Below are 22,027 nucleotides of genomic sequence, written 5' to 3'. Positions count from 1 at the left end.
CTCCTCTTCTTTCACATCTTCTCTCCTCACAGTTATCTCGTTGTACTGTCTCTCTCTCATATTTCTCTCATCCTCTCCATTAGTGCACCCATTGTCTGATTCATCGTCCGATCAGTGAACCCATCGCTTTGCCTCCACAAATTTGTGATTTGTTTTCATTATCTGGTTCTTGAGCTGAGACCGGGATCGATTTGGGGACAATGTACTCGTGCTGTGCGACATCCTCTGATTTCACCATTTCTTCGGATTGCTTCTTCGATTCAAGCTCTAAAAGATGCTGTGGTAAACCACCACGAATGCATGAAGATAAATGGTCCAGATTAATTGATTATTATATACTGTATAAATAATTTCATGTTATTAATTGATTATCATATTTGAAGCATCATTTTTAAAGATATATATATATATATATATAACTTTTATTTTTATCTTATTAAATTAACTTAAATGTGTTTATTATATTATCATAAAAATTTTCCTATTTATTTTAGTATTTATGTTGATATGTTACAACTTAAATGCATAATACCATGTACGTAATTTACACAACAACTTTAACACCATATATGCTACTAGCAAAAGTACAACCAAACACCTACCAGTATTTCAAAAATCATATTTGCTACCATTTATTATCTACCATATATGCTATTGGGCCCGTTTGATAGACCATTATGAAGACAATATATGCTACTCAAGAAAATATTTGTATATTGCAATCAAACGACCATTTTATGGCCCTAAAACCGAAGCAATTTTGAGACAATAATATTGTCTTTTGAAAATGGTCGCTTTTGATACAATTTTGAGACCATTTCGATTTTACTACCCAATTTGTTCCCAATTATTTATTGAATACCCTACTACCCCTGCCTTTTTATTGATGCACATTTATTTTTCATTTATCAAAAATGTATGGACTTATTTGAATTTTTTTTTATTTTTGTAAGATGGAATATTATGAAACTCTTCTATTTAACTATTTATAGGCTCCGTTTGGTAGACAATTTTGTCAGTAGCGTATATACTAGCAGATATGGTGGTAGCAGATATGGTGTTAAAATTCTGAGGTAAATTACATGAAGGGGTATTAGGCATATAAATGACAAAAAATAGAACAATTAATTTATATAAAACCAAAATATCTGTTAGTATATATGCTACTGACAAAATTATCTATCAAACGGACCCATTGTCAAAATTATGTGCCAAACGGACCCTCGGTGCAGAATCCTACGACAATCCTATCAAATCCTTTGGGTTGACAACAAACCCTGACACACCAACAAATCGAACATCCATATCTACAAAACTCCTGCTCCCAACAGCCAGACTTGCGAGGTCTCTTGTCCAGAGGAGAAGACGACGAACATTAATATAACATATATTAAAAACTTAATATATTAATAGCATAGAAAATTGAGGGACTTAGGATTAACAAACTCCGATTTCCCTTAAACTTTCTTTGAGATAATCATGCGAAAATCTTGATTATTCTCAACAAACTGATTTGGAAGAGGATAAACCTTAAGACAAAAATCCCATCATTTATAGCATTTTGAACATTAACTTTCAGGCAATCCTGATTTCAGGTTAATATCCACAAGAAAAACCTGTAAAATGAACAAATATTAGAAATAATAATGTTCTGCCCATGTCACGTGTCAATTGAAGATTAGTTAACCATTGTCAATTGTATGCCTTTCCTTGTCACGTGTTAGCTGATTTGCGGGTCATTTATGGTAGAAACAATTATACAAGTACACTGGCTTATATGTTTTTAATAAGTTCCACCAAATGGAACTAATTAATTCTTAAGAATACAGGCAGAAATGCTATTTATTAAATTGCCAAATGTGAAAAATGAAGGAGTTGGAGGGCTCTAAGGCAAGACAAGAAATTGTTAAAATTTGCTATAAAAAATTCATTCAATTTCAAAAATAGGGAAAAAAATAAAAGAACTTATTTTGAAAATCTCCCCTTCTTCTCCGTGTCCTTCTCCATCTTTCTCTGAGATACGGTACAGGAACGCTTCTCTGCAATTCGACTTTCTCCTCTAGATCGCTGATCTAAAGTTCCTCTCCTCGCAATTTGACCTCCTATACTTGCCTATATTACACACAACCTTCGATCTCCTTCTCTGGCTCACTCTCTTTTCATACAAATCTTTCTATATTTCGGACTCTAAATACATACAGACCCGTGTTTTGTAAGCATACATATTCGTTTGATTTTTTCGGATAATTGGAGTAGTAGTTGCATAAGATATGGATGCGATCGAGGAATTGTCGCAGCTGGCTGATTCCATGCGGCAAGCCACGGCGGTGCTTGCTGACGAGGACGTTGACGAGAACTCATCGTCTTCATCTTCTTCGCGGCGCACCACTACCTTCCTCAACGCCGTTGCTCTCGGCAATGTCGTAAGTTTCTTATCCCCATCTACAGTTGTAAGTCAGGTTGTGGTTTCGGGGAGGAGATCCTTGCATCTTCTCGGGATTTTTCGAGTTCCTGGTGTGAATCGGTGCATTTGGGAATCCTTTCTGGTTCCCACTAGAGCGATTCTTTGAATATATGGCTGATATTTCAATTTTTTTTTAATGGAAGTTGTGACATTGCGAGGAATTTTAATTGCTTTTTATGCAACTTTTCTTTGTGTTTGAGATAAAGGTTTCAAGATGATGCAATGTTTTTGTGTGCCTATTTCGGGATTCAATACTTATACAATGTGCTTGTAAAGATCAGTTATGCTGTTCTTAATGAAATTGCAGTTCATTAATTTTCATATGCTGATGTTGTTTTAGTAGAATGTTATTTTGTTAATGTGGCACTTGGCATGAACCTTGGTATTGCTAAAGTTTTGGGGACTATCCTATGTTATATGCATGTTTTGTTAAATTTTCAATGGAACTAGGGATGGTACGGATTTAGAATTTAGGTTAAATTTCAATGAAACTAGCTAGGGTTGGATTTAGAATTTATACATGCCTAAGGGAACCTAGCTTTAATCAACGATCCATGAGTTCACACCATATGATGTACCAAAATATTGATTGCAAATGCTTTGAGTGAATTGTCGCAGTCCTTTTTTTTTTTCCTTTCTTTTGTGCATGTGTGTTTTATAGATCTGGGATTATAATGCTTCACTGATACATTTTTAAAATCTATGAATTTTTATCTATTTGTGTGTTTTACACTCTTTTTTTAAAAAAATAATAATTCCTTTTCGTATTTATAAGACCAATTTTCTATCTTTATTAGTTTTGTCAATAATATAATTCTCATACGTTTTGGGCATGATCATCAGGGAGCTGGTAAATCTGCTGTTTTGAACAGTCTAATTGGACATCCTGTTTTAGTAAGTTGGATTCAGTTTGATTTTTTTTTTGTTCTGTTCAAAATGTTTTACTTGCATAGTTGCATCAATAAGAGCGGTATTAACAATTGTCTTTCTTCTTGTTTCATTTTTCTCCCCTCTTCGGTGTTTCTTTTGTTGTATCCATATTTTAAACAGCCAACCGGTGAAAATGGTGCTACTCGGGCCCCAATTAGTATTGATTTAAGTAGAGATGACTCTTTGAACAGCAAGTCAATAATCTTGCAAATTGACAATAAATCTCAACAGGTTTCTGCAAGTAAGTCCTCTTAAACAGATTCTGAATTTGGATTATAAATATTTTATTTTATTTTTCTTGCTTTAGATGTGCTTGGCATATAACAGTATATGTAGTATATTACAACAGACAGGTTTGATCTTGGTCTGATCTTCTGATGGATCTAATAATTGGGAAATCGTAGGTGCGCTTCGCCATTCTCTACAGGAAAGGCTGAGCAAGGCTTCTTCTGGAAAGAGTCGCGATGAAATATATCTGAAGCTTCGTACTAGTACAGGTTAGCCTTTTCTGGTATCTTGTTTCTCATGCGTACTGTTATAATTTTTTTTGAGACCATTTTAAATGAAATTAAATAAAGAGGAGCACATGTCAATGCTGTGAACAGCTTAATGATATTCATCTTGTAAGTGTGATATATAGCTGTTACTGGTTAACGTGGTGGATTCTGTTTTATTGCTGTATTGATTATTGTTGCCTGCTTTTGTGTTATGGTATTCTGTAGACAAAGGCTGATGATTTCTGTTGCCTTTGTAATTTTGTTCTCCTGGGAATTTACCTTATAGCTACGATATTTGTGGTGATGTGAGCAGTTGGCTGTTGTATCATCCATGTAGATATACTGGAGCTTAACTGAAGTAGCGGACATCTAGGGATTGCTCAAACTTCAGTTCAAACGTCTGTGGTTTTCAAGGAATTAATGATTGGTCGTTCATCTTACTACTCTTCTTAGGTTTATATTCTAGCTTAAGTCTTTTCTTTTTGGAAACCTAATTCAGTAGCTATATAAGATGATTCAATCTTACTTGTATAAATGGAAATTGGGAGTAACTGGAGAAGCTTCTTTTCAGTTTTGTCTAAATTCTGAAGCCAAGTCTCTCCAAGAAACGAGCTACCATAATAATAATCGAAGTGTGCTATCTTTTATACTTAATTTGGAACTCAAAATATATAAAATAGTCTGTAACTATTTGACAATTACATGATAACAGCCCTTTGGGAAGTGTGCTAGTTTCTTTGAAATTACCGTGGTGGATTCCCGGAATCTTTAGAATATGGGGTTGTTTATTAGCTGATGTAAGAATCTGTGATGATTAGTTGGTCTATTGATGATGATGGTGATGAAATGGACATTACAAAATACTTGGCTGCTGTCCTGTGATCTATGGTTCTTTCCCCTTTTACCATATGTTATCATTAATATGATTAAAGATCTGATTTTGCAAAAAAAAGTCAAGGGAAAATCTGTTATGTTCAAAAGTATTTAAGAAAAGGAAAACTGCATATATCTGCACTTTATATAAGTAGATGACATAAAAATTGTAACTGAATAAACAAGAATTCAAGCCAATTTATGAAAGATCTGTCAATCAAATTTTATCTTTACTTATTTTTGATGCAGCATAGAAATACTGTTTATTGTTTACATATGTATAAATATATATTTTTTTGTATGAAAATGAGTCAAAGAGAAATTTGTTGGGGCGTTCCCTGTGCGCGACACGTTGCATGGGGATCCCGGTGCAGCAATAAATGAGTAAGGGCCATTGGGAGCATACCCTCGTGGCCATGCGCACTGATGATAATATGAAAGAAATATATTAATATTATATGATAATTTTCCTACCCTAACACATAATAAATTTATATTTCCAGCTCCTCCATTAAAGCTGATTGACTTACCTGGATTGGACCAGCGAACAATGGATGATTCAACGGTGAGTGGTTTAATATTAAACCATATATGTTTGTGTATGCTCAATTCATGATCACTTTTTCTCAAAATATATAGTTTTCATTTTCTGGAAAACATTAGTAATTTACTTGCCTTATTAACGTATTTGGTTGTATAAAGATGAATCTTTTACTTTCATTTTCAAGTTATCCGGCATTAATGTCATTGCTAAATCCTTGACCCAATTATTTGGAGCTAGTTACACCCACCATAATCAAAACTATTAGGACCCGACCACATTGATTGTTTTCTTCACTTTCTTGCAGTTCGAAGTATTGCTTTCTACCAATTGTTTTGTTTCATAGGCATCTTTTTTGTGTTTATTTGTATCTTTTTTCGGCCTTATTTCCATCTTCTTGAAATTCTCTATTTAGATTTTCTTACTATTTACACCTATGTAACACGAACACAAACATGGGACACGACACGAACACGCAGACGCAGATACGTGATTTTCCAAAAAGGTAGGGTATGGACAGGCTGGGGACACGTCGAATAATCATATATATATATATATGTTATAATGTAATGTAACCATTGTCCTTATTATGTCAAGGCCAAATTAGGTTTATTGTTTTCAAGCCCAAGTCAAACTACTATGTCAACCCATTCCAAGAAAAACCCAGCCACAACTCTAGAAGTGTCCTATTTGAAAAAAAAATATAAAAATCAAAAACAAATGTGGTGGCTTTCACGGGAAGCCAGAAGTCACACACATTGGAAAAAAGAAAGAGAAGAGAAGGAGAAATCTCCTATCTATCCCCTCTGGAATAAGGTCCATCTCTGTCTATCTTTGTCGGTTGATCTCTGTCGATCTTTGTTGGTCGATCTCTGTTATTCGCTGTTGGTCTCTATTGATTGTTCTTTGATCTCTGTTGTCAATCTCTGTTCTTCGATGTTGGTCTTTGTTCGTTGTTCTTCGATCTCTGCCTCTGACGATCTTTGTTCTTCGATACTGGTCTCTGATGTCTCTATTATTTGATTATTTGATGTTGATCTCTTTGAGTATCTGATATTTGTCGAAGAGATATCTTGATCGTATCAGATGATGGTGTTTTGCCTTCCAATCTTATTCTCTGTTTGGATGCTTACTAAAATATGAAGCATATTTTATTAAAAGTTAAAAAAAAAAACAGAGTGTCCCAAACGTATTTAAGGGTGTCCACAACGTGTCCAATAATAAAAAATAAAATAAAATAATCCGACACTCTATTTCACGTATCCCGAACGTATTTTCCAAGTGTCCGAGAGTATCTGTGTCCGACACTGACATTCTATCCAAAATAGAGTGTCCGTGCTTCATAGATTTCCACATTGGAGTGCTGACGTTTCTTCATCTTGCATGTCGTACTATCTTAGATGATTTTCTCTCGTCTTATCTTCAATGGGAGCTATCTCTAAGTTAATTATTGACTCTTATCATATTGCTATTGATGCTACATGTCCACCCCAACATTTTGATTCCTGCCATGTTAATCTTTTTAGCACGTTGCCCTTAACAGCCAACATTTCACACCATAAACCATTGTGAATGAACAGCGCCCTATAAAATTTACCTTTAGCCTCATGGATCTTTCAGTTGCATAATCTTACAAACTCGTCCATCCAGCTCCACTTCTGTGAGTTATACCCTCTTTTTCAGGGATACTATTGAAAAGTGCTGGATTCATGTTCTGAGCAATATCTCGAGACTGAAAAATAGTGAAATGACTATTTTGTTTTTTCTATAACGGGACCGTTTTAAATCTAATTGTCTGGATCATTTCATCCAACAGTGTTTCTCTACTTTTTTATAAAGAAATTGAATATAAGATATTCTTTGTTCACCGAATGCACCTTAGTTTGTTCCTGTGGAAGTTGATGTTATGGTATAATCTGCCTTGTCTCTGTTTACAGGTTAGTGAATATGTGGAACACAATGATGCTATTTTGCTAGTTATAATACCGGCTTCCCAAGCCCCAGAAATTTCGTCATCTCGAGCGCTCAGGATTGCCAAGGAATATGATGGAGAAAGTGGGTTTTGCTCTCAACTTTTGCTGCTTTTTTTGTTGTTGAAAAGAGTTTATATTGTTTGCTTTTTCGGGAAGAATTTATGAGAACATAATGCTCCTCTTACTTTGTATTAAGTATTAACGGCTACTAACATTTTTTTTCTATTATTATTTGGTTGGCTTTAGGTACTAGAACAATTGGTGTTATTAGTAAAATTGATCAAGCAGCCTCAGACTCGAAAGCGCTAGCGGCTGTTCAGGCTCTCCTGTTGAATCAGGGACCAACAAAAACATCTGATATCCCATGGATAGCTCTAATTGGTCAATCTGTTTCAATAGCTTCTGCACAATCTGGAAGTGCTGCAGCTGAGAGTTCTTTAGAAACTGCATGGCGTGCAGAGAGTGAAAGCCTAAAATCTATATTGACTGGAGCCCCTCAAAGCAAACTCGGTAGAGTGGCATTGGTGGATGCTCTTGCTGGTCAGATTCGTAGCCGTATGAAACTCAGACTTCCAAATCTCCTTTCTGGGTACTCACCTTTCCTTAAAGATGCTGTTTGACCTTTGTTTCCTGTTATCATTGAATTGACTCTCTTTCTATTAGCATTTTTTGCCTGGGATCAGTTATATTTTATTCATGCAGATGTGTTTTTCGAATGTCTTTTCTTGGTGCTTTTCCTTGCCTTCCCAGTGTTAGAAATGTTCTGCGACAGCATGTATATTGCTCTAGGAACGCCAACATGATTTGTTTCTTAATTCAAGAATTGCTACAATATTTAAATTTGTTTACTTTTTGCATGTGCAAGGATGTCTCTGATGGTTGTTTGAGGTACTTTTGTCGGGTTTTAAGGATGTTGGAAGATGGATGAATTATACCGTATTTAATTCCCTTTATCCACCTCATCACAATAAAAGAGAATATCCAGGTTGATACTGGCTGTGACCTGTGATTGGTATTGCGTTAGTTTGTCTGACGGTCTAGATGAAAACTTATGGGTGTTTTTGAAATGAATTGCATTCATCTTGCAGTTATGCCTAATGCTAGGGAAAGACCTAAGTTAAAGTGTTCGAGAGCCATAGTGGCCACTATATTGTATATGCATACTGTGAATATTTAGGTCCCTTGTTAGTTATCCTTGTAAAGGCACACTAGCCAGCTTGGAAGGGAGTCTTCCATTGTAGATACTTGACTTCATGTTCTGTTGCGCCGGAATCTGTTTCCATAATTTTTTTAAAAATTCATCTTGCTGACAAGTAGAATGACTAAACTCCATTGTAGCTTGCAACTTTTTTCTTTTGTTTTTTCGAAGGAGAGTGGGGGAGGGGAGGAGTTGGCGGGTTTGTGGGAAAGTTTTCAGTTTCTCATTAAGAATCAATGGTTGTTTTCTGCCTATGTTTACCATGGTTCAAACAACGCCATCCTCTTTCTCTTTCCTTCCTCTTCCCACCGAGTGTTGTACTTGTATGATATTTCTTTATTCTTTTGATGCCAATTTTTTGTTATATGCATAAATGAAATTTCAGTTAATTATATGGTGCTCATCTTTGGGTTATTTTTTTTCCCTTCCTTTTTCATGTAATGTCATTCAAGGTATGTTTCTTCTTGGTTAGAAGGCACTAATATTTTTTTTTTGTGAAATAATTTTGCAGCCTTCAGGGTAGGTCTCAAATAGTTCAGGATGAACTGGTAAGACTTGGAGCACAGATGGTTCAAAGTTCTGAAGGTACAAGGGCTCTGGCTTTGGAGCTGTGTCGTGAATTCGAGGACAAATTTCTCCAACATATAATGGGTGGTGAAGTGAGTAATTATTTCTGAATAATTATTTCTTGATAATAGACCTAAATGGAAGTCTCTTTGTTAGACAAAAATATGAGTGCTTCTGGAAGATTAATTGGTCTGAAAAGTATTAAAAAGTTATGGTTGACCTCTCAATGCGGTGATAGTGTTATTAATTATCTGGAATTTTGGTATAAATGGTTCCACAAGTATCTAATTCTGAAATTCCTCCATTGTATGATGGAATGCGGAAGATATGGAAGGTTTGTCTGGCTTTTTTAGTCTGATAGAAATTTTACATGATAATGGATGAATCTTGGAAAGACGATTGAGAGTAAGTGGATATGAAATACATGAATACACTCACAAACTGTATTAATATGTTTCGAGGATGGAGCACATATACATATAATGAAGCTTGCACGAGATTCTATGTGATGACTGCTGTGTTAGTTTTTGTCAAAGGTCATATGATATTGTCATTTATGCTTGGCATCCAACTTTGCTGAAACAAGGATAAAACCGTCTGAATGCCCTTATTTGTCTTCATTATTTTATGGCTGCTTAAATTTCTACTTTTCTTAGTTCTCCTTGGTCTAAGAATCTTGGTTTCTGTTTTTCTTGGATTGGCATGGGTGTTGAAACGATTTTGAGGAACAGTGCCTTTACTAAAACAAGGATAAAAACGTCTGAATGCCCTTATCTCTCTTCATTATTTTATTGCTGCTTAAATTTATACTTTTCTTAGTTCTCCTTGGTCTAAGAATCTTGGTTTCAGTTTTTCTTGGATTGGCATGGGTGTGTGAAATGATTTTGAGGAATTGTGCCTGCAATTTCCTTCCCTCTCTAGAGAAAACTAATAACATTTTGTAAACCACCATCCTCCAATGAATCTGGAGAAGGACTCTCGAAGAGATCCCCTTAGAATTTTGCTCATTCTCAACCGGTGGAATACACAAATGAAGTTGGTGGTGCAATATTATATTCTCTCCTACAAAGCCACTCAAGTTTAAAAATGAGGATGAACTTCCTTTTTCTTTCCTGACAGCATCATCCTTCATTGGGTTTAGTGAAATGTTCTTTTTACTCGAGTAAAAAGAATAAGTATTTATGTTACCATGATGAATTGGCTTCCGATCAAATTGCCACAGGTGTCAAGAAGGATGTGATACGCATCCATTGGGAATACATCGCACCAAACTGATTCCGTAAAAGAAGACCCAATGGAGAAGTTGACAAGGCATTTTGAAGATACGAGTACCTCATTCCCTTTGTTGAACCAAAGGAAGCGATAAGGTTGTGGGTGCTTCACTATTTTAAGCTTCAACTTGTCCACCATAGATTTTATCTACTGCCACCATCAATTATCAGATTACAAAGTTTACTTCCTGCTGGACAGCGTGTTCGGAAAATGTTTTTGTGAAGCCAATGCTCTTTCTACTGAACAAGTGGTGCCAACATAAATCTACGAATATCAAGAACATCACCAATCATGTCACCTTAATTCCCTCGTCTTCAACATCTTTTGTTTTGGAGATTTCTTCATGATAATTTTCATCTTTTAAGACTGCCAAGTTTTCTTCTTTCCTCACTTGATTTTCCACTATTAATTTGCATATCAGCCCTCCTTTCTGGACATTCATTAGATCGATGGCCTAACTCTGGACACCTGTAACATCTGATCAGTACTTGGCCTTGATTGTTGTGACTAGCTCTCCCTCCGGTAGCATTTGTTTGATGATCAGGATGTGTAGGAGCTACTGCTTGTCCTCCCCAACTAGCATTAGTTGCTTTAATAGTTGATGCATCGTTGTTGCGATCATATATGTCACAGTGTTGGAAGTTAATTTAGGAATAACTGTTAGTAGTTTATGTTAGTAGCAATACGTTGTCGTTTTATAACATGATCCTTCTTCTCTTAGTCATCAGGTGCTTTAGAAAGTCAATGGCTGAGATGAGTTGTCAAGCTCATACTTGTAGTCTCTGTGTTTAGGGTTAACCAGTTTTTGGATGTTTGAATAGAGTCTAACTCTTGGAGAGCCGCCCTCTTGAATAGGCGTATTTGCTATCTTGTGAAGTTCCTTCCTGGATATTCAGTCATACATATCAATATCTGTTTATCTCTGTTGTGTCTCTTACCTATTGATTCTAATTGTTGTTTGGGTTTCTATTGATTTGGCTTTGTTACACTCAGTCGTGTAACAAATTGGTATCAGAGGATTTGATTTCTCATGGTGAAAACTCGGACTATGGCTGATAACGATTCCCACTCACAGCTTCTAGAAGCAATCTCTGCCATCACTGCTCGTCTCGATGCGCAGAACTCAGCGATTCAAACCCTCAATGACCGCCTTGATCATGCTCCCACGCCTCAACCTTAGCCTCCGCTGCGAGCATCGCCACAAGGTGTTCTTGCTCTTGACCATGGGAAGGAAGAGCATGTGGCCAACACTGATTGGTAGACTCGCAACCCACGCTTGGATTTTCCTAAGTTTGCCGAAGAGGACCCCACAGTTTGGCTCCAACGGGTAAATCAATATTTTGCCTATTACCATACACCCATGATCCAGCGGGTCTTGCTTGCTCTTTATCACATGGAGGGTCGTGCAGCTATATGGGCTCGTGCCTCGTGAGCTTCAGGCATCAGGCCAACTTCCAGCATGGATTGATTTTGTTTATGCCTTACAATCTCGTTTTGGCCTTGGGTTGTTTGAGGATCCTATGGAGGAGTTGATGAGGTTACGACAGATTGGCACGGTTGAAGAATACAAAATTCGTTTTAAGGATCTAGTAAGATTCCAGACTTGACTGCAGCTCATAAGTTAAGTTTTTTTTTGGGTGGGCCGAAGGAAGAAATTTGTTTACCTGTCAAGATGCTTATGCCACAGTCCATCATGGTTGCCCATGCCTTGGCAAAGATGCAGGAGTAAGCCTTACAAGCCACCAGACCGCAGTTTCGTAGTCCCCATTTGGGCACTCTCCCTCACTATTTGGAATCTCCAGTTGGGCAACACCAGTCTACTTCCTTTGCCTCAACCCATTTCTCCGATGTGGGATATGTGACAATATACAAGCTTTTTGGTTGAACCACGAGCTAATTGGGATTCAACTTTTAAAGCAAGAGTTGATAGGCATCACTTACTTTATAAGGGCATTGCAAGCTTACTTGGTCTTGTATGGTTAATTGCAGACCATTAACATGCCGACTAACCTATTGGTTTTCAGTTTCAGCCTGGCTACTCCTCAAGGACAGCCGATCAAATTATTGTTTACTCTTTCATGGTTTTGTCTCGTTGCCGCAAATTCCTCACCTTTTGATGCAACATTTGCCCATAATCTCTAGGCAAGAATTGAGCCATCAAGTTGGCCTACATCTTTTACCATCTTCTTAATTTTCCATTTTCCCTTATTTCTCGCTCACTTTGATAGTGTTTCCACCAAGTAGAAGCTGGTCCCCTCAACTTTGCTCCTACAAGTTTAACCTTTCTTTCTTCTGGCATGACTTTCCATTCGAAATAACTTTCAATGCTGTCCAACAACTCTAAAAACTCCTGCGACTCCATTTCTCCATCAAATTCTAAAATTTGAACCTGTACATCACTCTTTGGAATTTTGTAAAGCACAAACAATGCAATCCTCTCTTCGTGGAGGTTTCTCACTACGTCATATAGGCCTACCCAAATTTGGTCTTTGTTCATCACTTGAACTAGCATTCCCTCTTTTATATGGCGGGTTAACTTCATCTTCCCCAGCTCGATCGGACCCATCGTCGACTTCCAACCCTACAATTGATAGTAGCACGAGAAACCACCTCAGTTATCTTCCTGCACTGGACCTCGGCCTAGGTCTCAACTGGTCCATGGGGTTTGCGGGGTCTTCCATGTAGCCTGGGGTTTACGAGTCAGTTGTCCGGTGGGCAACTGGGTGAGTTCCACAAACCATCTCATTGGATTTGATTTTGATGTTCATAAAACATCTCAGGAGTCACTTGATTACCACCTCTTCAACCACGATTTCCTCGTCCACCTCTTATAGCCATTTGTTTACAGGTTTAGGCACTTTGTAACATAGGGAAACGCTCCTATACCAAGTTGATGTAAAACTGAAACGACAAAGAGAAGATCTTGTGGAAAGCAGAGAAAGGGCGGCTTGGCACTGACCTCTCGCCCAGAAACACAGCGATGGAGGGACCAGAGATAGCCCCATGGTCGACTCCTCAAAATCCAAACTTCCGATGCTTAAAACCCTAGATGGGGTGGAGCTAGAACAAGCTCTATTTTCTGGAAAAATAACCACTTCAAAGGCTGCCTTCTTCTTTCTCTTTTCAGAGGTTAAAAATACCTCTAGTCAAAGAGTCAAAACTGACCCTTGAATGCCAGCACAAAATCTGAGGTTGACCTTAGATGCCCAACACATGACTCCATGAGATTACATAAACCAAAGAGGTCCAATGAAGTGATGAACCAAAATTATTTAATGAACCAAAAATCATGAATAACTTCTGCAGCAATAAATTTCATTAAAGATTATAGGCTTCATCACTTGGTTTCCGTCTTTCTTGGATTGGCTGGGTGTTTGAAACGATGTTGAGGAACAGTGCTTTAGACTGAAGAATTTCTGCTAGTCTGAATTGTTTTAGGTGATTAAATTAGTTTGTCGGCATTTTTATGTTTTGTTTTCAGTTTGCTGTGTCTCTCTATTTTGCTTTTTTATTCTTCAAAATGGAATCTTTTTGTTTCATCATACTGTTAAAGTGAGTTTTTTTGGCCATTTTATAGACTCGAATTTGAAGTTTTCTTCTCAGCAAAAAGCATCTGTTTGATGAATTATTCTTATCATTGATCTCTACTATTATTCATGACATTAGATTCTAATTTAAGTCCTATTCATAGTCTTACTAACAAATTGCTTGGCAGGGTAATGGTTGGAAAGTTGTTGCAACTTTTGAGGGAAATTTTCCGAACAGGATCAAGCAACTCCCTTTAGATAGACATTTTGATATGAACAATGTCAAAAGGGTAGATTTCTAAACTGTATATCATACGATTGATATCTTACTTTCAGGTTCATTGCGTTTTCAACGACCCTTTTATATTTTATCAGATCGTATTAGAAGCAGATGGTTATCAACCTTATCTTATCTCTCCGGAGAAAGGACTAAGGTCCTTAATAAAAATTGTCCTAGAGCTGGCAAAGGAGCCAGGACAAATGTGTGTTGAAGAGGTACATTTCTACAAATCCAATATATTTCTATATTTTCTTTCTTTATTATTTTTTGACATCCTCTTGTTTTAATGTCTAGTTTAGTAGCATGTATAATTGCAAATTATGTAATAAGGTATAGAATTGACCCTTTAGCTTCTGGAGTACTCTTGATGTTTATGATTTTTTTTGGTAAGCCATGTTTCTTTTATTAATATTATCAGCTTGAGAGGCGACCTGAACTTGGGACCGTACCTTGGTGCAAGACCTAAGGAGTAGGCTAACACTGGGCCAATAGTTCATTGCTTGATGTTTATAATATAGTTCAAGAAAGAAAGAGTTGTCTCATTTCCTATCTATTTTATCCAATCCTCACTTTCTTTTTTATCTTCGTAAATTTGTACTTTACACTCTATTACATTATTCTATTGCCCCTAGATTTCAGGGTATGCCCCATGTTTTCTATTTTGAACTAACTCCTGGTCTAGAAAACATTATTTGCAAGCCAACTGGTTTTTTGAAGCATTAGAAATAGATATAAAATCCAAGCTGAAGTAATGTATAGAATATATGCTAGTAACAGTTGGAGTACCTTGATAAGAAAATGGAAATTAGCTGTTTAACAGTAAGTTCAGTGTTGCAAATGAGAACTGCTAGGATTGTTAGGTTATGATCTTTATGTTTTGGGCAACTTGCGTGAGTCATAAATGCATGGAAATCCGAAATCACCAGAGAATCAGTCATGATATGCCCTACCTAATATAATATCTGTATGTATGTATGTATGTTGTCTCTTTCATCAAGACAGAAAGTAGCTTATAGTTTATCGCTTGAGGGAAGAAATAAGTGAACTTTTTTTTTTAAACAGAACATTCTTTGATGCACATTTACTTTATTAGATCAAAGGTTTCAGGCATCCATTCTGTGATCAAATTTAATACTGATTTGAACTGCTTATGATTGCATTGATTTGTTATACCTGGCGATTTTCTATGCAGTTTGTGAATTTGAATGCAATATTTCAATAAATAACCACATCTTATTCTAGATACCACATTATAGTGTACACTTTATCCAATATATTATAGGTAATAAAATTTCTTTGAGCAAGAAGGCTTAAATTTTACTATTTGGTTGTAATTTGTAATTACTGCCACACCAAATCACAATGGTTCCATTAGGATTGCTCCAACGTTGGTGTTATAAATTTAAATTGTCGAAACCACATCTCCCTAGGCTTATGGCTGTGTACATCTGTTCTCCTAAATCATACAATGGCTGAACAATTGTAGACTGGATTGCTGCTGAACAATTGTAGATTGGATTTCCATTCTTTTCCGTTAAAACATTTTGCATGGATCTTCATTTGGTTCTTCCTGCTACTTAACCAAAATTTTGTTGGATGGATACCACAACAGGTGCATCGTGTATTGGTAGATATTGTTTCTTCAGCTGCAAATGCAACACCTGGTCTCGGAAGATATCCCTCTTTCAAGAGAGAGGTAATTTACTCTTACATTATCCACGGATGCTTTGTGTGTTGCATATCTATTTTGCTTGGTTTGAGTAATGCTTTTCATTGTTTCGACTGTTTTAGGTTGTGGCTATTGCAAGTGCTGCACTTGATGAGTTCAAGAATGAATCTAAAAAGATGGTAGTTGCTCTAGTTGATATGGAGCGTGCCTTTGTTCCTCCTCAACACGTCATCCGTTTGGTGCAAAGGCGGTATGCCCATAGTGACATTGGGATCGGTGTTTATTTAATTGGAATATTCTCTGACACAAAGGAAACACCGATGCTTTTAATATTTGCCAGTTCAAAATATCCTTAAATAATTTATCTGCTATGGCTGCTTAGCTTTGGGCCTATATATGTTGGGTTATATTTGTTTGTTATTGAATGTCATATGACCTGTGAACTATGTTCATTTATACCAACTTTGGGGAATTACTTGTGAACTTTCAGTTCATTTTATGTGATTGCTTTGCGAAGCCATCCAATCAAGAGGTATTAGGTGAATGCGAAATCTAATCATGTATTAAGTATATGTTACCATACTGATGTTAATATGAGAAAAACATCTGAGGATTGTGAAGTCAAGACATGGGATAAGTTTGGCTCAATTGTTATTGAAGTTGTATTTGCATTTTGTTTATGTATTTGGCAGTGTTATATGTTTTTCTTTGCTGATCAAGATGTTTTTGTAGGGTATAGTTGTTTTGCCCAATTAGCACTTGTCAATATGGTTAAAGTGAAGTTAGATTTTGTGTAAATGCTTAAATCACAACTTTATATCTGAAATTTGTTATAAAATTTCTTTGTTGTCGTTCTTTTGGGATTGTTGGATTTGATATTTTTTAAAAGCGTGGTCAGATTTGTTTGTCAACAATATTACTTTTTGCTATTTCTCCCCATTTGATTATTATGGAATGTTATCCAGAATGGAGAGGCAGCGCCGCGAGGAAGAGCAAAAGACTCGATCTTCTAGAAAAGGAGTTGACGCAGAGCAGTCCATCTTAAATAGGGTACGAGCTTACTTTGCTTTCTTTGATGTATATAAATGTTTTGTTGGCTTCATATTTATTGCATGCGCCATTTAATCTTCTGCTCCTTTCCACCTTTCCAGGCCACTAGTCCCCAGACAGCAGGCCAACACTCTGGAGGAAGCTTGAAATCAATGAAAGACAAGCCCAATCAGCAAGATAAGGAAGCCCAAGAGGGGTCAGGCCTGAAGATTGCAGGGCCTGATGGTGAGATAGCAGCAGGTTAGTGCAAACTGACTAAATCATACTATTTTATTTCTGTACTTGTGTAGGTAAGGATAGTAAGTGAGCACCTCCATGCACAAGGTTCCACCATGATAGGTGCTATAGATAATATATGAAGGGGTAAGTAGCCCTTGTACTTTGCCGAAGGGATAGTTTTGAGAGCAATTTCTGTAATGTTGGTGAATCTTGTGGACATCAAGAGCTTGATTGGGAGGTTAGCAACGTGCACCACTATTCCCCCAATTCTGCTTCCCATTTCTTCTTACTTTGCTTTCTTCTTCTCTCTTTGTGGGGAAAGGGATTTGAAAATCTAGGTCTAGTGGAATTGGGATTTCAAGAACTGATAGGAAAGGTAATTCAATTAGGGGTGCTTTAAATTGTAAGAATGTTGGTGAATCTGCTTTTGATTTTATTTTGGTTCCTCATGGGGTTTCGCCGGAGATGGAGTTTATCAACGAAGATGCGCCGGAGGCAGAGCATGTCTGCAATTTTTTTAAAAAAATAAAAAAATAAAAATTAGCCATGTGTCACCATTTGATAGGTTAGATCCATGTGTACGCCACATCAGAAATGAAGAAATAAAAAAATTGCACTTAATTGCCACGTCAGCATTTTTTAACGAGAGATTGACAGAAAGGCTCACTTGTACCACTCTTCAAAGTACAAGGGCTTTTTTGATCCAAAACAAAGCTTAGGGGCCTTTTTGAACCAAAGAGCAAAGTAGAGGGTCTAATTCCGTATTTACCCCTATAATGAACTAAAATTTCCAACACTGAAAGCACAGCTTGAAGTTTTAAGGAATTAATCAACTGCTCGTTCTACCCCAATCAGTTGATTGAATCTGATAACTGGATTTTGTTTGTGGCATTTATATATTTTAACAAGGTAGTGACAAACTGACATTTGGTTTTGGAAAAACTTTTTTTCTTTTAATCAATTCTTACATTCCTTAGTATTGAGGTGTAATGGTCTCCTCTCTTGTTTGTTTTGTTCCTTTTTCCTCATCCTTTTAACTGATATATTTTGTTTTGTTAATTTTGCACTTTGAGCCTTTATGGAAAACCATATATTCATTTTCTTTAGATCTATATTATATATTTTATATATAAGTCTAAATTGTTCTTTGGTACTATGCTTTGACAACATACATTTTATGTCTCGATTTGCAGGATTTTTATTGAAAAAAAGCGGAAAAACAAGTGGATGGAATAAGCGGTGGTTTGTTTTAAATGAGAAAACAGGAAAGGTTAGCATTCTATGGGCATCATAACTTTTCAATGTTCATGTAATCTTTAAGATTACCTTGGAATGTGGATATATACACCGTGATTCTCTTAGTATGTTTTCTTTCTACAATTCAATGGCATGCAGGGGACAAATTTTGTAATTCAACATATATAAGCTCATATAGAAGCGAAAGTAGATTGTCTCATGCTCTTTTGATATTTTTGTTTAATAAGCAAGCTAAGTTATTGCCACCACAACTACCTTATTTATCTGATCGAACACAGGTGTTGTCTATTATCATCATTTTCTGAATATTATTTGAGACCATCTCTTAATCAATGTTGGTGGGGTTTGGTAGAGTCTGTTTATTGACAGCTGGGCATGATCCTTGTTGATGTTAACTTACTTTTGATTGTGTTAATGTTAACTTACTATTGCAGCTTGGTTACACCAAAAAACAAGAAGAAAGACACTTTCGTGGCGTAATCGCACTGGAGGTATGCTATCTGTTAGTTTCTTGCGTGACATGTAGCCAGAATGGATCATTTATTTCCCTCTGTTACTTTAGGGCTGAGGAACATGTTGATTGCTGAAAAATCTCTTAATTTGTCTACTTTTGCTCATTGTCTACTAGTCACATTCATGTGAACTAGTTTTGGAAATTTGCTTCTAAGGAACTGAAAAGCATCAACCTCCTATGACTTCCCATCCTACTTCTCCTTCCTAGTGAACACAGTGTAAGTACACCAGAGTCTTTCCAGTCCGTTAGGAGCTTGAGGGAAGCCAGCTAGGACTTGAATTCAGAATCAAATAATTTATTTCGCAAACAATAGAGCCTTTACAATGTCTTATCCTTGCTCAAGTTACCAAAGAAATACAGAGCATATGAACTGAGCCTAAGCCTCATACTAATTAGAAATTATTATTGTAACTTAAGAATTACCACTCAAATTTAGATCTCGATTTTAAGCCTAAGCCTTCTTGCCGTCTTATGGTTTCTGTCAAATTTGTGCACAACTTTGTAGTTAATTTGTGTATTTAAATAATTGACTATTTAGTGCTTCCTAGTTGAGTTTTATTCCTGATTATTGAGCAAATGAATCAGGAATGTATTATTGAGGAACTTTCTGATGATGAAGAAGCCCCATCCAAAAGTTCGAAAGATAAGAAGGCAAATGCTGAAAAGGCACCAGGTCTTCTTTTCAAGATAAGTAGTAAAGTTCCATACAAGACCGTCTTAAAAGGTATTGGTATTCATCTGTAGGTTACCTGAGAATCAGTTTGCTCATCATCTTACATCCCAATTGTGATGTGTGCATCTTTTTGCAGCACAAAGTAGTGTTTTATTAAAGGCTGAGAGTGTGGCAGATAAAGTTGAGTGGCTTAACAAGTTACGAAATGTTGTCCAGCCTACTAAAGGTGGTCAGGCGAAGGGTGAATTTGCTCCTCCCATGCACCAAAGTCTGTCCGATGGTTCACTTGTGAGTTGTGCTTGCTATTTGTCCCATCCATTCCTGTAGTTTAACCATACACTGCAATGACATTTCTTTTCATTTCCTTCCTGACACTCTTTTTGAACTTTGGGGTTCTGTATTCCTAAGTATGTTTAGAATTTTTGGCTGCGTTCTCTCCCACTTTTTTATTTTTATTTTTTATCTCAGTATCTCTCTCCAGCTACTGATAAAGGACAAAGGTTTATGTAACAAATTACCGGCCGCACTGTGTAGTGACAAATGTAACGTATGCTGGAGAAAATAGATCAGAATATTGTTATTCTGGAGAGGCAATAGACTGGAAGATTTGTTGTCTAATATTGTGCTAACTTGTAATCATCTGCAGGATACAATGGCTCGAAGACCTGCAGACCCAGAAGAAGAGCTCCGCTGGATGTCACAAGAAGTACGTGGCTATGTTGAGGCTGTTCTTAACAGTCTGGCGGCCAATGTCCCAAAAGTAAGTTTATGCCCATTAATGGAAATTATTGTTGTTTTTTTTTCTTTTGGTTTTCTCGTTGCTGGTATGGTTCATCAGTTTTTGATGGTGACTTTTCTGCTGGAGCAGGCAGTTGTCCTTTGCCAAGTGGAGAAAGCTAAGGAAGACATGCTTAATCAGCTGTATAGTTCTATTAGGTTTGTTCCGTTTTAATAATTTCCTTGGTAGTGGTTGGAGTTTGGATTCTTCTAATTGGTAGATTTATATTAATTCCGTTCACACTTACAGCTCATTCAGATCTGGAATCGAGGTTTCACCAAAGTAATGGGTCTGGGGAAAACATTTACATGCATACCCATTCTTAATTGTTTATAGATACAATATTAATGTTATTTATTGTCCACCTGTCTGGGAGAATGCAAGGGGAAGGAGAAAGAGGCTGAATTATTTATTGATTGATTTTGTGTTTGAATGGGAGGGGGAATTTTCCGATGGTATCAATTCATGCACTTTTCCGTGCACATCTGAACGGGTTTACTTTTTACATACTATTTTTCTGTTCGTTTCCAAATTGTCCTAGAGATAAAATTAACTGGTGCTCATGGTTTGCTATCAGTGCTCAAAGTTCAGACAGGATCGAGCAGCTGATCCAGGAGGATCAGAATGTAAAACGTAAAAGGGAACGCTATCAGAAACAGTCTTCTCTTCTTTCAAAACTCACAAGGCAACTTAGCATCCATGACAATCGAGCAGCTGCTGCTTCAAATTGGTCTGATGGCAGCGGTGCAGGTAATAGCTCCTGCAAGCATTGCATGACACATTTTTACCCTGCGTACAAAACTAGTTAGCATCCATGAAAATTTGAATTTGAGGTTAGAGGATGCATTGTCGAACCATGATTGTTGTTTAAAAACCTGATGTATTAATCATTCCAAAGTTATTCTCAACTATAAAATGGTAATGGGTTTTTGCAAAGCATTGATTATGAACTTTAATTTCATTGTTTGGAAAACTTTTGTTGATTCCAGACTTCCAGTTACCTAGTAGCTATAAGACATTAAGACTACTGCAGTAACTTACTGATATTGTTATTAAATCTGACCACAAATGTTGACTTTCTACAGACAGCAGTCCGAGAACCAGCGGGGCCTCGGGCGGTGATGACTGGAGATCTGCATTTGATGCTGCTGCCAATGGACCAGTTAACTCGTTCAGATCTGGGTCCAACCGCCACAGCCGACATTATAGTGATCCAGCTCAGAATGGTGATGGGGGCTCTGGCTCAAATTCCAGTAGCCGTCGCACACCTACCCGTTTGCCACCAGCACCACCGCAGTCTGGTTCATCCTATAGGTATTAGTAAAGCTCGACAGCAATTGTTATCATTCCTGCATTCTTGGTGTTTGCTTCTCCGGATATTGAGCATTTCTCAAGCTCACCAAGTTTTTTTGTATTAGTGGATGTAGGCTTTCTTGTAGATATATCACTACCCCAGTAATTTTGAAATATATACCTGGTTATATTCATCACAATCCAATTCTTTACAACCTTTTTTTTCTTAAATGTTTCAAGAATATGCTTGTACTTTTTTCTTTTTAAGAATGAGATATGCGTTTGGTATGGGGGTAAGAATTTAGGGGTATAATTTGTTACCAATGTAAATGTTACAAAGGTAATAATAATTATGGAAAATAAGTGTTACCTTTGTTTGATAAAGAAGGGTAAAATTTACCCAAATATTCATTACTCTTGTTTGTTACGACTATACATTATTGGTGTAATAC

At 36.7% G+C, this 22,027-nt stretch overlaps 1 protein-coding gene across 1 annotated transcript; it reads left to right on the top strand.

Moving 5' to 3' along the window:
* Positions 1 to 1,949: 1,949 nt before the first annotated feature.
* LOC119984272 (dynamin-2A) lies at positions 1,950 to 21,806 on the top strand. Its single transcript, XM_038828138.1, has 22 exons — positions 1,950 to 2,423; positions 3,308 to 3,358; positions 3,515 to 3,635; positions 3,799 to 3,891; positions 5,268 to 5,329; positions 7,243 to 7,360; positions 7,525 to 7,867; positions 8,988 to 9,135; positions 14,031 to 14,132; positions 14,218 to 14,337; positions 15,735 to 15,818; positions 15,914 to 16,041; positions 16,757 to 16,841; positions 16,943 to 17,081; positions 18,254 to 18,330; positions 18,752 to 18,808; positions 19,417 to 19,555; positions 19,641 to 19,792; positions 20,151 to 20,264; positions 20,373 to 20,440; positions 20,860 to 21,032; positions 21,368 to 21,806. Exons 1-22 carry the CDS (start codon positions 2,271 to 2,273, stop codon positions 21,601 to 21,603), a joined length of 2,763 nt encoding a protein of 920 aa, XP_038684066.1. The 5' UTR covers positions 1,950 to 2,270; the 3' UTR covers positions 21,604 to 21,806.
* The last annotated feature ends 221 nt before the right edge of the window (positions 21,807 to 22,027 follow it).

This window comes from Tripterygium wilfordii, chromosome 18 (assembly GCF_013401445.1).
Source record: "Tripterygium wilfordii isolate XIE 37 chromosome 18, ASM1340144v1, whole genome shotgun sequence".
Taxonomy (NCBI): domain Eukaryota; kingdom Viridiplantae; phylum Streptophyta; class Magnoliopsida; order Celastrales; family Celastraceae; genus Tripterygium; species Tripterygium wilfordii.
The sequence above is the reverse complement of the archived record's forward strand: the minus strand, read 5'-3'. Positions and strand labels throughout refer to the sequence as shown.

What these genes read in the sequence shown, in the direction of transcription:
- LOC119984272 (XM_038828138.1), top strand. Translation starts at nt 2,271, where the DNA reads ATGGATGCGATCGAGGAATTGTCGCAGCTGGCTGATTCCATGCGGCAA. An exon ending in ATCCGTTTGGTGCAAAGGCG is followed by an intron (nt 16,042 to 16,756) that starts GTATGCCCATAG and finishes AATGTTATCCAG; the next exon opens with AATGGAGAGGCAGCGCCGCG. An exon ending in GTCTGTCCGATGGTTCACTT is followed by an intron (nt 19,793 to 20,150) that starts GTGAGTTGTGCT and finishes AATCATCTGCAG; the next exon opens with GATACAATGGCTCGAAGACC.